The 12,178-nt window shown below is 43.7% G+C and overlaps 1 protein-coding gene across 10 annotated transcripts in view; it reads right to left on the bottom strand.

Annotated features, from left to right (window-relative positions):
* RAPGEF4 (Rap guanine nucleotide exchange factor 4) overlaps positions 1 to 12,178 on the bottom strand; it is a 273,639-nt gene that overhangs the window by 52,383 nt on the left and 209,078 nt on the right. For all 10 annotated transcript variants that reach the window (XM_032479695.1, XM_032479696.1, XM_032479697.1 and 7 more), the window contains 5 exons: positions 12,092 to 12,176; positions 10,212 to 10,272; positions 8,425 to 8,501; positions 7,856 to 8,002; positions 5,811 to 5,926 (listed from right to left, as the gene is read on the bottom strand). In XM_032479695.1, coding sequence (XP_032335586.1) covers positions 5,811 to 5,926; positions 7,856 to 8,002; positions 8,425 to 8,501; positions 10,212 to 10,272; positions 12,092 to 12,176 — 486 coding nt within the window. The remainder of the gene's footprint in view (positions 1 to 5,810; positions 5,927 to 7,855; positions 8,003 to 8,424; positions 8,502 to 10,211; positions 10,273 to 12,091; positions 12,177 to 12,178) is intronic.

Here is a 12,178-nt window from a genome sequence, read left to right as displayed (position 1 = left end):
GCATTAGTTTCAGTTTTTCAAAAGTAGGAAAATCATAGAACTTTTTACATATCTAAAACTTTTTTCTGAGATCCCAGGAAACCACACTGACTTAACTTATGACCCATATTCTCCGTATGGTAAGAAAGACCCTATACCTTTGCAAAGTCATACAGGAAGACGACAGAAAAACCCCCAAACTGAAGGAGTTATTAAAATGTTATTCTTTCTTCCCTACATGGAACTAAAGTAAACTTCTTGGAGAGTGGTTCTGGCAGGCTGGGAACTGAGGCACTTCAGCCTTGTTCCAAGGGGAGTGAAAAGGAACATGCAAATCCCAGGGTGGTTCAGGTCAGGCAGGGGGAGCTGGCGAGGGGAAGTGACAGTAAACTAGGTTATCCATATATGGGTTACTTGTAGCAAAATTGCGGTCCCACACTGGATTCCCCTGACTATTTCTGGAATGCTGTGTCTTTCCCAACTGTACACTGGTATGTGCTTTGGAAATGCAGCTAAGAATAAAAGAAAAGAAAACAAAACCCCCAAACGCCAATGAGCCAACAAAGAAACCCCAGTAGCATCTGAACAGGAAATAAATCAGTAGTAGAACATCCATATAATTTATTTCAATACCAAATTACTTGGCAGGGTGGGGGGGTTAGGTATGATTTCAGAAGTTCCATCCATGAAGCTCTTTAAGCCACACGGGAGGACTGCTTTTGTAAATTGAACGTGGGTTATTTCAAAGTCATGTTCAAGATGGTAACAAAACAGTGAGTGAAAACGACAGGCAAAACACATGAAGATGATCCAGGGGCTCCTGTTCCAAAACTGAGATTTTGCTTTTCTGCTCAGTGTTTCACGTAGAGCAAAATGACAAGGAAGAAAAACAGCAATGAAAAGAAAATCCTCCTGTGTTTAGAAAGCAGCGGGAGGGCTCAGCTCCAGGAGAATTCAGATGTCTTCGCCTCCTGACCAATACCCTCCTCCCTGCTTGAGACCTTGGAGGAAGTGTGTTGAGAGCCCAAGACTATCTCTAATGTGTTAAGTCTCCTGCCTGAGGAGGTGAGGAAGAGGCAACTCAACACACGGCCCTGCACACGTGCACACGGAGGGTGAGTGAAGTATTCCTGGTGTGGACGGAGGTAGCAAACGCATTCCACCTGGAAGACGACCATGATTTGAATCTACTGAGAGTGCGCATGCGCGCGCGCGCCTGCAGGACCCAGGGGAGCTGAGGAGTTCCGTCTTCTAAAGAACCTGGCCCGTTTCTCAAAGTAAATAAGGTATAAGACAAGGACATTTCCTCTTGTAGGCAATGGCTATTTGAGGTAAGAAGGCATATCTATAAATGACTTTCAATACTTAAATGGAGAACATTGCTGAGCTCATTCAATAATTCCCAAAATAGTTGATTCCTTTTTTTTTTTTTAAATAGATGATTCTTTGATGGCCCTCCTCAGATGAGCTAGAAGAGGACCAGCATCTGGTCACATGAATAAGGAACTGGGGTGGGAGAGGGCACTGAACATCTGCCGAATGTTTCCTGTGCCCCAGACAACTAGGTGGGCACTGACCAATGGCGTCACATTCGCTCCTGCTGGTTAAATCCCATCTTCATTCTGCAGATGGAGAAACTGCTCTGCAAGAGGAGGCGTCAGCCCGTGGTCACAGAGTCAGTAAACACAACATCTCTGCAGTGGGCCGGGTCTGGCTTCGGAGCACAAGCAGGGGTCAGGGCACTGCCCGGCCTGTGAGCGGGACGCTCTGGCCTGAGGCTCCATCCAGGCACCTGGAGCTCATCCTGAACAGGAGGTCCGCCCTGCAATTTAAAAGCCCCTCAGAAGGGCTTGTTTGCTTGTTTCTGAGAACAAGTTTCCTTTAATAAGAGTGTAAAGACATTATACACAAGACCAGCCGCGTGTTGCTTCACATGGCCGTGGGCAGCTGTTGCTAGCGGGCTCCCGGCTCCACAGCTGGCCACACGAGTGACTGATACATCCGTCTGTCGTTGGTTCCCCTGTGAAAAGGTTAGCTCTGATAGAAGGTTGGCTTCTCAGTCTGGTGTTCTCGGTCTGGACATCCCTCAGCTAGGGTATTGTGTCTGGTCAAGGAGAAGGAAGGCTTACCTGACTGGCAAGCCTTATACACGACCACCTCGCTAGGGAGAGAAAATGGCGTCTCGGCTCCCTGCCCACCTGCTCAATAGCAGACACCAGGGCATCTGTCTTTTGCTACCACGGCTCCTTCTAGGGGTACAGCTGCCTTACACTAACCTCTCCCTCTTCTCAGCTCCACAGAAGGCTGTCCAGGGGTTGACATTCTCTCAGGGAAGGGAAGTCTGAAGAGGGAGGGCCAGGGAACTTCTGGCCTGTGATCTCACGGCTCTGGGCTTGCCTGAAACATCACGTTACTGCTTTGTTTCAGGCTGGACTCTGCCAGGTGCCTGTTACTTCACCTCTGTTTAAATGAAGGACTTGAAGACCAGACAGTATGGCTCTTTTCAGATTATCACATGAAGAAGTTACCAAGTTAAAGAGGACCCCAAATGGTTATACTATCCAAGCTGTGAGGTTTTAAACCTGTGACAGAAAATCTTTTTTTTTTTTTTTTTTTTGGTGGCAGGGGAAATTAGGTTTATTTATTTATTTATTTTTTTGGAAGAGGTGCTGGGGGTTGAACCCAGGACCCAATGCATGCTAATCGTGCGCTCTACCACCTGAGCTGTACCCTCCCCCCAGAAAATCTTTTTCTAACACCAAGTCTGGAAATGAGGATACTTCTATCTGCACCTAGAACAAAAAAGAAATGGGAGAGAGGCCCTGGAAGGGACTATCTTTCTGCAAACAGGATGGAATTAAGTGGTTGGTTGTCTAAGGAAAAAGCAACACAGCAACTAAAACAGGAATAGTCATTTCAAACCACATAACCACGGAACAAACAATATTCAAAATGGTAAATGTTTGAGGGCTTCATATACATCCATCATGAGAAACACTGTTTCTCTATTGACATTTTAATATCACAACAGGGTTGAGTGGCTTGGGGAGAGTTAGGCAGTTTTGAAAATTTAAAAAGTATAGATGTCCCTCAGTATACACAAGAGGTTGGTTGCAGGACCCCCGCAGACACCAAAATCCATGGATGCTCAAGCCCCTTATATAAAATAGCAGAGTATTTGCATATAGCCTATAAAAGTCACTTGTATACTTTATCTATATTACTTATATCATCTACTACAATGTAAATGCAATGTAAATAGTCATCAGTACAATGTAAATGCTATTTAAACAGTTGCCCTCCTATGGCAAATTCAAGTTTTGCTTTGGGGAACTTTTTGGAATTTTTATCCCCCAAACATTATCCATGTACAGTTGGTTAAATCTGTGGACATGGAACCCGCAGATATGGAGGGCCAACTGTGTGCATAAACTATCCTGGATTTCTCAGGGGAAAAGTGAATCAGAAAAATAATGTTTTCAGCACCAACATGGTGACCCTCTTTGAGCTGAGAAAGGATAATTTCTGAGGAGACAGAGGCCTTAAAGGATCCCATATTTTAAGTTCATCCATAGACACAGTTGTTGCCATGTTCTCCGAGTTGTCCAGAACATCAGGCCAAAGTTCCCTGACATGCCCCCTGCCCTTTTCAACTCTGGCCTGGCTCCAGAAAGCCTGCCTGAAAATGATCCCTTGAAAGAGTGGCTTTTTATTCTTCAGGGAATGGATTTGGCCTGATGTGCTATTTTGTACTCTCGATATTTCCTAAATAGTGTGCTGTGAACATGCACAAGGCTTTGAATTATATAAGAAATCTGGATTGGTCCACAGAACACAAATAAGGAGATACAATGGAAATCAGATCCAGGCCTAAAGTTAATTAATACTTGTGACCTCTCCTTTTTCTTCAGTTTGATTTCATTTTAAAAATCTGTATTTGGAGAGCATTCTAAATGGAAGCTGTTACAATAAGCAAATACTATTGAATTATGATATATATATATATATATATATATATATATATATATACACACACACACACACATATATATGTATTTTAATGGCAGTACTGGGGATTGAGCCCAGCACTTTGTGCATGCTAGGTACACACTCTACCATTGAGCCATACCGTCTCCTTGCAAACCTTTGATCACTGCCCCCTGCTATGAAGAGGTGAAGGAAGCGGGGGGGGGGGGGGGAGTGCTCCCAGGCACCTCTTGATCAAATGTTTTAAATTTGGGGAGAATTTTCAAGGCTAATTTTTTCAGGGAGCAAGACTTTCCAGAGCCATCTGTGGCATTATTAAAGAATGGAGATGATCACTATAAAATGGTCTCATTAGATTTAAGAGTGCTAAAGAAAATCACCGGGGGTAGTCCCGAACTTCACATAAAAAATGTTTTCATTCTCATCTTTTGTGGGCTGGAAGGACAACAGTTGAAAAACATCTGAGCAAAAACATTTTTCAAGAATGCACAGTAGTAGAAAATAGAAAAATAGTAAAGAATTCTAGATGGTAATTTTATAGGTTTATAAATGAAAGGATAGTTTTTTTTAATATAGTCTATTTTATGTCAGGCCTTTTGAAATACATTGCTTTGCAATGTTTATTAGTGTTGAGGATAGAGTATTTATACACTATATTTCACTGTAACAAGTTCTGAGGCTGACAGAGCACGGACTTGTGAGTTGGTCCAGTTGCACCTGAACACAAGCTCTCCCGTTACAAGCGTTGTAATCCTGGGTAACTCACTTCTCTGAGCCTAAAATTTTCCATCTTCTGTTAAAAAGAGGATGTAAAAGGATTAGGTAAAATATGCAAAATATACTATGGCTGTTTAGTAACGTTCTATTTCTTCCTGACCTCTTTGCAGATACGTTGACTCATCCAGATGAAATGTCTGAGCCTTAGGCTCTCAGTCTAAACAATAACAGCTCATCATTTATGCTGACTGTCCTGATTAATGGGAACATCCCATGTACTTGGCAAAGAAAGGAAAACACTTGGGATGCATTCTTTTTCAATACAGTATTTGCTCACATTTCTTTAGCTACAGCACTGGTGTTTTTATTATTCTAAGATTAAAAATTAATCTTTAAATGAGATCCAGTAATTTTCCACAATTTCTTAGCACTACATTTCCTACTTCCCAGTCTTACTACTCAATTGTTGGTACATTTAATGGAAAAAACTCTTGTGTAAGTAGTTGCAGCAAAAGATAGAACGGAACATACGTGGAATGAAGAAGAGTCAAGTTAAACAGGTGACCTGAGAAAGGGGAAGCAAATACCCTTTTGACATTAGCAGGAATAAGTATGGATGAGGCCAAATGGACGTCTCCAGACTACAATCAACAGACTGTTTTATATCTGAAGTCAGGTTTCCTTCAAAGATGCTCATGCTGATAATAAGATGAAAACACTTCTTGAGAAATCCTACACGTGAAATTCAAATACCAAAGGTTCCCTGCACCTAGGGGCCTGCCTACCCACCCCTCGAGCTGCCTGGCAGACCTGTTTTCATCACTTACTCCGATGCTTTCGGCTCCAAAGCTATTAATGGTTGATGGCAGCACAGAGAGAGTGTTTTTAGAGCAGGGGAATATTCTCCTCCGAATTACTCGAGGCAGCACCAAGCGCAATGCGGTGCCAGAAACGGATACATTATACTCCACGAGATGTGTGATTAGTCAATAGAGAGAGAGAGAAAAAAAAAGTCACACACACTGCCGTCTTCCACAAAGAAGGAGAACGTGCTATTGTAGAGATGATGATACCAAGTGAAAAGGTTAATCACAGTCTGGCAATTGCAGTGTTGGATGCAAACCTACTTTTGCTGAGGCTGTGAGTTTCCTTGATTAGAAGCCCTGTTTCCTGCTGGGACCTTCTCCAGCACCAAGACGTCTTGGTCATGTTCTTTAAGTCTGACTGTATTCGCCTCAACGTCCTGCAAATACAAATTACACCACATACAGATGCTGCCGTTTTCTCAGACAATGAAAAAAATTCCCAATGCTTCAGAAAAAAACTCATTTGGTGCTTGTGATGCTAATTGTTGGCATCTACAAATTAAGTCATTTTCAAAGTCAAGGGCTGGAACGGTCAGAGAGAGGACCAGATGAGGTTTGAGGCATGTGGTTTTAAAACCCTGCTTGTACCCCAGATTCAGAAAATCAGCTGAGTAGAGAGAAGTGTGGCTGTGCTCAGAGAAACCTTTGGGAGAGGGTGGTACAGCGGAAAGAGAGAAGAGCAAAAGCACTTATTCTCTATAAAAATATGTGGCAAACAGCACACAGCTTCAGCAGGGTTCTTTCATTCTGATTATCTTCTGAGGGGATTTTGTTTTCTTAGGAAACATGTTTCCTAAGAAGCATGTTTTCCCTCAAATCAAAAGAGTTTTTAAAAATCCGTTTGAAATGTGTTAAAAACAGTTTTCAGTTACTTTGAATAATTCCATAAATTACACCAGTGATAATGATCCTAATCTGATTCTTTCAAAAAATTTTTTTGGCTGAGTGTAAACTCCATGTGTGTAGACTTCAAAAAGAGTAAAGTCTAAATTTCAATGTCATTTAAAATAATTTATTAAACAATGTAATGTACTTTTTTCTTATCATCTGGCTCCTATTTTAAGAGATTAGATTTAAAAAACCAAGTCAAATCCATGTGGTGTGTTTTTTTTTTCTATATTATTCAATGCTTTAATTTTTAACTTCACTTTTTTTTTTTTTGCACTAAGAGAATGCATTCCTAAGATAAACTTTGTTGTCAGAAATTCTGTCACCAATGCCAAGAGCTTATAGCTGTGTAGGGATAGGTGTCCATACATAAGGAACAGGAGCGAGGGTGCAAATCATCATTAAATAATGCCAAATGTACCAGAAAGCACAGAAGCCACATTTAGAAGTCTGGGGTAGGACAGAGAAAGACACTCAGGCTGGGAGAGGCAGAGAAGAGCGTCTGCTCTGCACGCCAGGAGGGAGGGGGAAAAGCAAAGCGATCTTGGAGGGAGCAGTCACTCTGGGTGAGGTGAGATAGACTCTGGGCCCCCTGAAAGGCCAGGGGTGACAGCACACTGTCATGACGCCCAGCAGTCCACAGTCAAGCCTCCACCAGCTGAAGCTGGGTTGTCCCTCCCAAGGGAACAGGGGCTGGATGGTGGGGAGAAACCAGGGACCATCTCTTCTAAGCATCACCCACTCTCACAAATATTTTAACAAGCTTGCATTAGGCCCTTCTTCAGAGCCAACTTTAAGTGCAATTTCATGGCTCCTTCCACCACCCGGATTATTCTTCACCTACTTGCCGAAGTCTGAAATTCCGTTAGTGTGAATCAATCTGACATGAAGCACTTGAAATGAAAATGCTTGGTTGGAGTAATCATGGTGGGCATTAATTCCCACTAAAATGTCATCACCTAATAAATCCAGAGGGTGTATGAGGATATGAGAGAGGATATCAGATTTGGGAAGAGATAGGAGGTGGGGACTAGGAAGGTTTAGGATAAAGAAAGAGCTGGAGAATGAGGTGGGGAAGGACTCAAAAGGGGGAGCCCAGGATCGCCAAAGAGAAATGTCTCAGACCCTGACATTTTGCCTAGGCACCCCCATTTGTCTTCAGTCCTCACGGACCAGTGCAGGTGTGTGCAGGGGCATTTGGTCCAGCACAGCACGCCGCATTGGCGGCTTTACTGGATATCACTGCTGGACCTCAGAACCCACCAGCTCCCTGAACCCAGCAGGTTTGTAAGCAAGGCTCTTTGGCCCGAGAGCATTCATGAATTATAAGACCGCTCAATTAACACCGCACTCAATTCTTCACTTAGCTGGCAAAAGTGAAAATGGGATGCTTCAGTCACACTCCACCACGGACTCACCCTCAGGATCCGGTTGAAATCCTCCTTGTCTACTCTCAGGAAATGACAGTTGTCTTCTCGCAAGACAATGGAGGCAGCTCTTGGGGCATCATTCACTAGTGCTAACTTGCCAAAGTCATCACCCTCATGCAGGGTACAGACCACACCCTGGAGAGGGCAGAACATCCCAATGAACGTGAGCCTTGAAAAAGCAAACACCCAGCCACCTCACACCACAAGGCCCCCTGCCCCTAAAACGCTGTATCTATCAACAGGCGGTACCCAGGGATGCCAAAGGGGATGGCCACATGATTAAATTATAATATTCCATTTTTCTTTTATTTAGTAATAAGGGCTAGGGCTTAATTTAAATGTATACATTATAATCTGTAAGGAGATGAGCCCCAGAAAGTTCAATACTACTCTGAGTATAACAATTCAGATTATTTATGATTAGAGATCTTATAATGTCTTTTCTATATCGAGTAACAATGTTGCAGCAAGTTTAATTGTAGCATTACATTGTTAATACTTAGAGCCACTAGTAAATGGAGCATAATAAAGTTTCAAAAAGAAAAAGATATATATACCTTGCCATAAATGACTACATTCACTGATCCTTTTAGAATAATGTACCAGGAGGTACCTTCTTCTCCCTGGTTAAACACTAGAAACAAAAAGATGAAAAGACTGATGACAAGAATAGAAGCGCATCAATATCAATTACAGCTTATCCAATCATCATTTGTGAGTCCCCAGAGTTATGCATTTATACTGGAAGGGAAAAAAATTCCTGGCAAATACTAACTTATTCAGGTGGAATATTACTTCCTTTTCTATAACACGAAAGGCACAGAAATACTGCCCTCCTTGCTACGCCCTGAAAAGCAGGTAGGTATTTACTAGATATCGATTCAGCAGCAATCCATTCCTTAAAGCAATACACTTCCCTCAACAATTCAGCAAAACTTACTATGCCATGGAGAATAGTTTTTTAAAGTAATCTGACCGGTAATGTGAAGTTTGAAAACATGCAAATCAGCACTACACAGGGTTGATGGATCCATATCTACGTATTTTTTTAAAAAAATGGGTTGGAATGAGGTAAAGGAGAGAGCAGGAGACCTTCCACTGTATCTGTAGAATTTTGTTCTTTAGGAAAATATGAAAATAAATATGGTGTGATGTTAGTGTTTGATAGTGTTTTTTTAAAAACTGTTTGAACAACCTCTTTTTTGTTTGAAATATTTAAATATTTCATGATAAAATGAAAACCATCAGTAAGTTTGAATTAAAAGAATAAAAGAGAAGTTGTAAGTCATCACTGAGCATAACAATTTAAAAAATATTAAAGTGAAACTTTAAAAATTTAAAGAAAGGACGTTCTTACTAAAATAAATATCAATGTCAGAAATACCACTTCTGATGACTGAAAGTAAAATATTTGAAACACAATTTTAAATTCTTTTTGCTTTTTACAATTTATGTTCTCTGCTTATTTGACTAACACAACTCAGTCTGAAGAAAGAGCAAGATTTTCCAAAAAATGTCTCTTGAAAAGCTAACAGGTGCCCATTAAAAGTGTTTTCTACACTTCATTAGGTTTAGGATGTGTTGGTTTAAATAAAGTGAAATTTTTCTTTATTGAAGAACTTCTGACAAACATGGCATGCTGACGTGGCTTACAATTCTCTAGGACAGATCAGAGGAGGCATCTCCTGACCTGAACAGAGCACTAACCACGTTTTTCAAAAAGGAGACTGTAGGATGAGTGGGAAATGCCAGCTGCAATAATTCTGCTCACACTTATTACTATTAAATTTCAATTTCTTGCTTCCAAAGATGATCATAGAACTAAACTACAGTCTGGATACGGGACGGATACTACGAATTAGTCCATAAATATTTGGGGCAAAGGAATTCTCTCAGGCTTGGATCTGACAGTGGAAGTGAGAGAAGAAAAAGAAAGCAGGAGAGTTTGACACTCTAAATGGTAATCTCAAGAGGTCGATTAGTTCTTCCAAAGCCACAAACTAAAGTGAGGGCACTGTGGAAAGGTTTTGCCTGTGGTCCCGCGGGAAGAGCAGTGACTTCATCCCACCCTCTTTAAACACGGCCTTGAGCCAGCAGGGCAGGGAGCAAGTGGAGACTCAGGCTGGCGACCGCTGCCACACTGGTACCCGGAAACCACCGCGCTGCAGAGGAGCGGACGCGTGCTGGGAGTAATCACAGGTCCAGAAAAACAAACGAGCCACGTGACGTCCTGCCAAGTCGGACCCAGGCCCAAGAGAGGGGAGTATTTGCAGGCAGCCCCCCCGGGGGACATCCTCGGTCGGGGGCCAGCCAGGCACGATGCTGGATTATAGCTTTCACTTACACACGGTTCCTCCTTTGGCGTGAGACTCAAAAATGAGAACACCTGCCAACTCCCGTTTAACCTAGAAGAAAAAGAGGAAGAATGCAGGGAAAGACCAGATGCTGGGGGGCTGGGGAGGGGCTCGCTCTCTTTCTGAACAGTGCTCACTTCTGCGTGGCCGCCTCCCACCTCGCTGGCTGCTGCTCCCGTCTAGAACCACTTTCACTAGACGTGCCCCACTAGATTCTTAGAGCTTCTACACACACACTTTCATAAGCTAATTCATATGAGACAATCTGCCTGGAGACTGTTAACACGTGGTTCCCCACATACGAACCAGCCAGCTTCTCTGCCTACCTTCTGTCTGGGTGAGAGCAATCTCATACGACTCTGTTGCCACTGAAGGCTCTTCCTTGCATCACACATCACACATCAGTGCACACATGTTGGAATACTCAATGTCTTGAAGTTGAATAATTAAGTTTAAATGTGTGAGCAGATTTACATTCATAGCTATTTTTTAAAAATGCCAAATTATGATACCAAATTATGGCTCTATCCCTCTAAGAACCAAATAACCTGAGGACTTCCACCGTGCCTGGGTACCTGGGGTTTGAGGTAGAAGACTCCTCTTCTCCTCTGCCCTCCATCCTCCCAATCCCACCAAGGCTGGGGAGGTCAGAGCACGTGCGAGCTGGGGACCAGGAGCACAGCAAGGGAGAGGGGTCCTCCCCCACTTCACTCCCCAGCATGAGTTCGTGGAGCTCGGCTGCTTGCCCCCACAGAGCTGGGAGCTTCCTGGGTGAGGGTCCCGGGCACCAGACCTATCCCACCATGGAGAGAGTGAAGATGACAGGGCAGTGGTGGGTGGGAGGGGAGGCTGGGCTGCACCAGAGCCCTGGATCCTCCACACAGGTGGGCAAGCTTCTGGTCCCCAGAAGTGCAGGGGCTGGGAGGGGTGGGAAGGCACCCCTGTCTGGGTGGAAAGGGAGAGTGTCTGGAGCCCTCCTGCTGAGTGTTGTAGCAAATGCCTCACTGCTCTTGGCAAAGACCCGAACTTTACCCGCCAGGGTAGGGACTGCAGGCACTGCCACCGTGTGGCAGCATAATATCACCCAGCGAGCAGGGGATGAAAGATATTAGCATGTGGAGGAGCTCAGTGTATAATCGGCGAACACATTATATACCCTGTACATGTTGAAACAACTTCTTTATTATTATTATTACTATTGAATTATTAGCACATAGGAAACTTGTGCTGCCTGGGAATCCTGTTTCTATGTCTCTCCCACGGCAGGAGGCATTTCTCCCCATGTGCAGGCCAAATTTCTGTCCACAGCTTTTCTAAAGACCCTAATCAGGTAAAAGTTCAGAGTCAGATACAGCCCTTGGCCATTTTTCACCAGCAGGTACTGCTCTTGTGCCCTAAAGTGCCTGAACTAATGTTCTCTTGCACCTTCTGCTTCCTTTTTTCAATTTGGCAGCAAGTCTGGGCAGAGCTGGCCCCTTGGGCCAGGGCAGGTCATCCCGATTCCTCCCCCCACCCCCACGCCAGCTCTAGGTTTCATGGAAGGGACTGAAAACCCCTCCTAAGGCCTGGCTCTCTTGCCCAACTAAGCAGGTTCCAAGCCTCGGGAAGTGTGAAGCATGTGTTCCAGCTCTCCTCACGTGAGGCTGCTCTGGTGTTTAGGGTAGCTTCTAGTAACATGATAACACTTGATCTTTTGCTGGTGACTGTGCTTGGGTGTAACTTCCTTAGCATCTCACGAGAGAGAAGAGGGGTGAGGTATGAGGTAGAATTCGGGCATTCTTGACCCTCCTCTCACTATAATGCCCTCCAGCCCTAACAGGGCATCTAGCTCAAAGTCTCCTCCACCACGCTCGACCAAGAGGCAACTTACTGTGGTGGACAGATGGGATAAGGCTTTAATGTGAAGGAGTTCTTCGTAGATAATTTCCAGGTCATCCACGGTCCTCTGGCCAGGTCT

Source organism: Camelus ferus, chromosome 5, assembly GCF_009834535.1.
Source record: "Camelus ferus isolate YT-003-E chromosome 5, BCGSAC_Cfer_1.0, whole genome shotgun sequence".
In the NCBI taxonomy this organism is placed as follows: Eukaryota; Metazoa; Chordata; class Mammalia; order Artiodactyla; family Camelidae; genus Camelus; species Camelus ferus.
This window is presented reverse-complemented; position numbering and strand designations above follow the sequence as displayed.